Raw genomic sequence first — 2,432 nt, 5'->3', positions numbered from 1 at the left:
TCTCTTTCTCTCTCTCTCGGTCTCTCTCTCTCTCTGTCTCTTTCTCTCTCTCTCGGTCTCTCTCTCTCGGTCTCCAGGGTCTGTCTGAGAATTATCAGAGTGTGGTCTTCCTGAAGGTTGACGTGGACGACGCACCGGTGAGCAACAGATCTGAGATCAGCCATCTGCCCATGATCATAGCCTTTATCCATACAGCAACATTATTAACAGATCTGGGATCAGTCATCTGCCCTTAATCACAGCCTTTACAGCAACAAAGGTCTGATGTTACCAACTTGTCATTCTCTGTCCTTTCTCTCTCTTTTTCTCTGTCCCTCTTGGTCCTCTGTCTCTTCCCTTTCTCTCTCTCCTCCCTCGCTCTCCTTCTATCTCTCTGTCCCTCTCTCTCTCTCGTTCTGTTTCTCTCTCTCCTCCCTCTCTCCTTCTATCTCTCTGTCCCTCTCTCTCTCTCGTTCTGTTTCTCTCTCTCCTCCCTCGCTCTCCTATCTCTCTGTCCTTCTCTCTCTCTCGTTCTGTTTCTCTCTCCTCCCTCTGTCCTTCTATCTCTCTGTCCCTCTCTCCCTCTCTCTTGTTCTGTTTCTCTCCTCCCTCGCTCTACTTCTATCTCTCTGTCCCTCTCTCCCTCTCTCTTGTTCTGTTTCTCTCTCTCCTCCCTCGCTCTCCTTCTATCTCTCTGTCTCTCTCTCGTTCTGTCTCTCTCCTCCCTCCATCTCTGTCCTTGTCTCCTTCTCCCCTTCCTCCCTTTCCTCAGGATGTGGCCAGTTTCTGTGACATCAAGTGTATGCCAACATTCCACTTCTACAAGAACCAGAAGAAGGTAGGAGTCTGGTGGTAGTCTTAAAGAGACAGTACCTAATATTAACTAGAAGGCAGGAGTCTGGTGGTAGTCTTAAAGAGACAGTTCCTAATATTAACTAGAAGGTAGGAGTCTGGTGGTAGTCTTAAAGAGACAGTTCCTAATATTAACTAGAAGGTGGGAGTCTGGTGGTAGTCTTAAAGAGACAGTTCCTAATATTAACTAGAAGGTAGGAGTCTGCTGGTAGTCTTAAAGAGACAGTTCCTAATATTAACTAGAAGGTAGGAGTCTGCTGATAGTCTTAAAGAGACAGTTCCTAATATTAACTAGAAGGTAGGAGTCTGCTGGGAGTCTTAAAGAGACAGTTCCTAATATTAACTAGAAGGTAGGAGTCTGGTGGGAGTCTTAAAGAGACAGTTCCTAATATTAACTAGAAGGTAGGAGTCTGCTGGGAGTCTTAAAGAGACAGTTCCTAATATTAACTAGAAGGTAGGAGTCTGCTGGGAGTCTTAAAGAGACAGTTCCTAATATTAACTAGAAGGTAGGAGTCTGCTGGGAGTCTTAAAGAGACAGTTCCTAATATTAACTAGAAGGTAGGAGTCTGGTGGGAGTCTTAAAGAGACAGTTCCTAATATTAACTAGAAGGTAGGAGTCTGGTGGGAGTCTTAAAGAGACAGTTCCTAATATTAAACCACTTTGTGACACATTCTGCTGTGAAAAGCTCTATTTTAAACCGAGACTGGGAGATCTGAGGTTGAGCGCGGGGTAAGCTACGGGACAGGAAACAGCAGAGAAGTTTTCTCGCGTTTCAAATCTCTTAGTTTGTTGTGGAAATCGAGCCCATATTCCCATATTGTTTACTTCGTGCATCGCTGTCTCTACTTAAACATACAATTGGTTGGTTGATTTGTTGAATAACTGATTTGATTAATTGATTGGTTAGGTGATTGAGTCATTCATTTGTTGGTTGATTTGTTGATTTGTTGAATAACTGATTTGATTGGTCTTTGTGTTCCAGGTGGAGGAGTTCTCAGGGTCCAATCAGGCCAAACTGGAGGAGCTGGTCAACACTCACAAATAAACACACACCTGTCTGTCTCCTCTCCTCTCCTCTCTCTCACCTGTCTGTCTCCTCTCCTCTCTCTCACCTGTCTGTCTCCTCTCTCTCACCTGTCTGTCTCCTCTCTCTCACCTGTCTGTCTCCTCTCTCTCACCTGTCTGTCTCCTCTCCTCTCTCTCACCTGTCTGAGGACAGTTGTCTCCTCTCCAACTCCCCTCTGTCTCAGTTCACCTGAGGACGCCCCAAAGCCTCCATCCTCTCCTCTGTCTCAGTTCACCTGAGGACGCCCCAAATCCTCCATCCTCTCCTCTGTCTCAGTTCACCTGAGGACGCCCCAAAGCCTTCATCCTCTCCTCTGTCTCAGTTCACCTGAGGACGCCCCAAAGCCTTCATCCTCTCCTCTGTCTCAGTTCACCTGAGGACGCCCCAAAGCCTTCATCCTCTCCTCTGTCTCAGTTCACCTGAGGACGCCCCAAAGCCTCCTTCCTCTGTCTCAGTTCACCTGAGGACACCCCAAAGCCTCCTTCCTCTGTCTCAGTTCACCTGAGGACACCCCAAAGCCTCCTTCCTCTGTCT

General features: G+C 47.0%; 1 protein-coding gene across 2 annotated transcripts in view; it reads left to right on the top strand.

The window, feature by feature from the left end:
- The window catches only part of LOC139577803 (thioredoxin-like), a 15,225-nt gene extending 13,190 nt beyond the window's left edge, over nt 1–2,035 (top strand). Inside the window, exons 3-5 of one of the 2 annotated variants that reach the window (XM_071404975.1) lie at nt 78–137; nt 752–817; nt 1,815–2,035. In XM_071404975.1, coding sequence (XP_071261076.1) covers nt 78–137; nt 752–817; nt 1,815–1,877 — 189 coding nt within the window. In that variant the 3' untranslated portion in view covers nt 1,878–2,035. The remainder of the gene's footprint in view (nt 1–77; nt 138–751; nt 818–1,814) is intronic. The other variant, XM_071404976.1, reaches the window with a different exon arrangement.
- Nucleotides 2,036–2,432: the final 397 nt, after the last annotated feature.

The sequence above is a fragment of the Salvelinus alpinus genome, chromosome 6, assembly GCF_045679555.1.
Source record: "Salvelinus alpinus chromosome 6, SLU_Salpinus.1, whole genome shotgun sequence".
Classification (NCBI taxonomy): Eukaryota; Metazoa; Chordata; class Actinopteri; order Salmoniformes; family Salmonidae; genus Salvelinus; species Salvelinus alpinus.
This window is presented reverse-complemented; position numbering and strand designations above follow the sequence as displayed.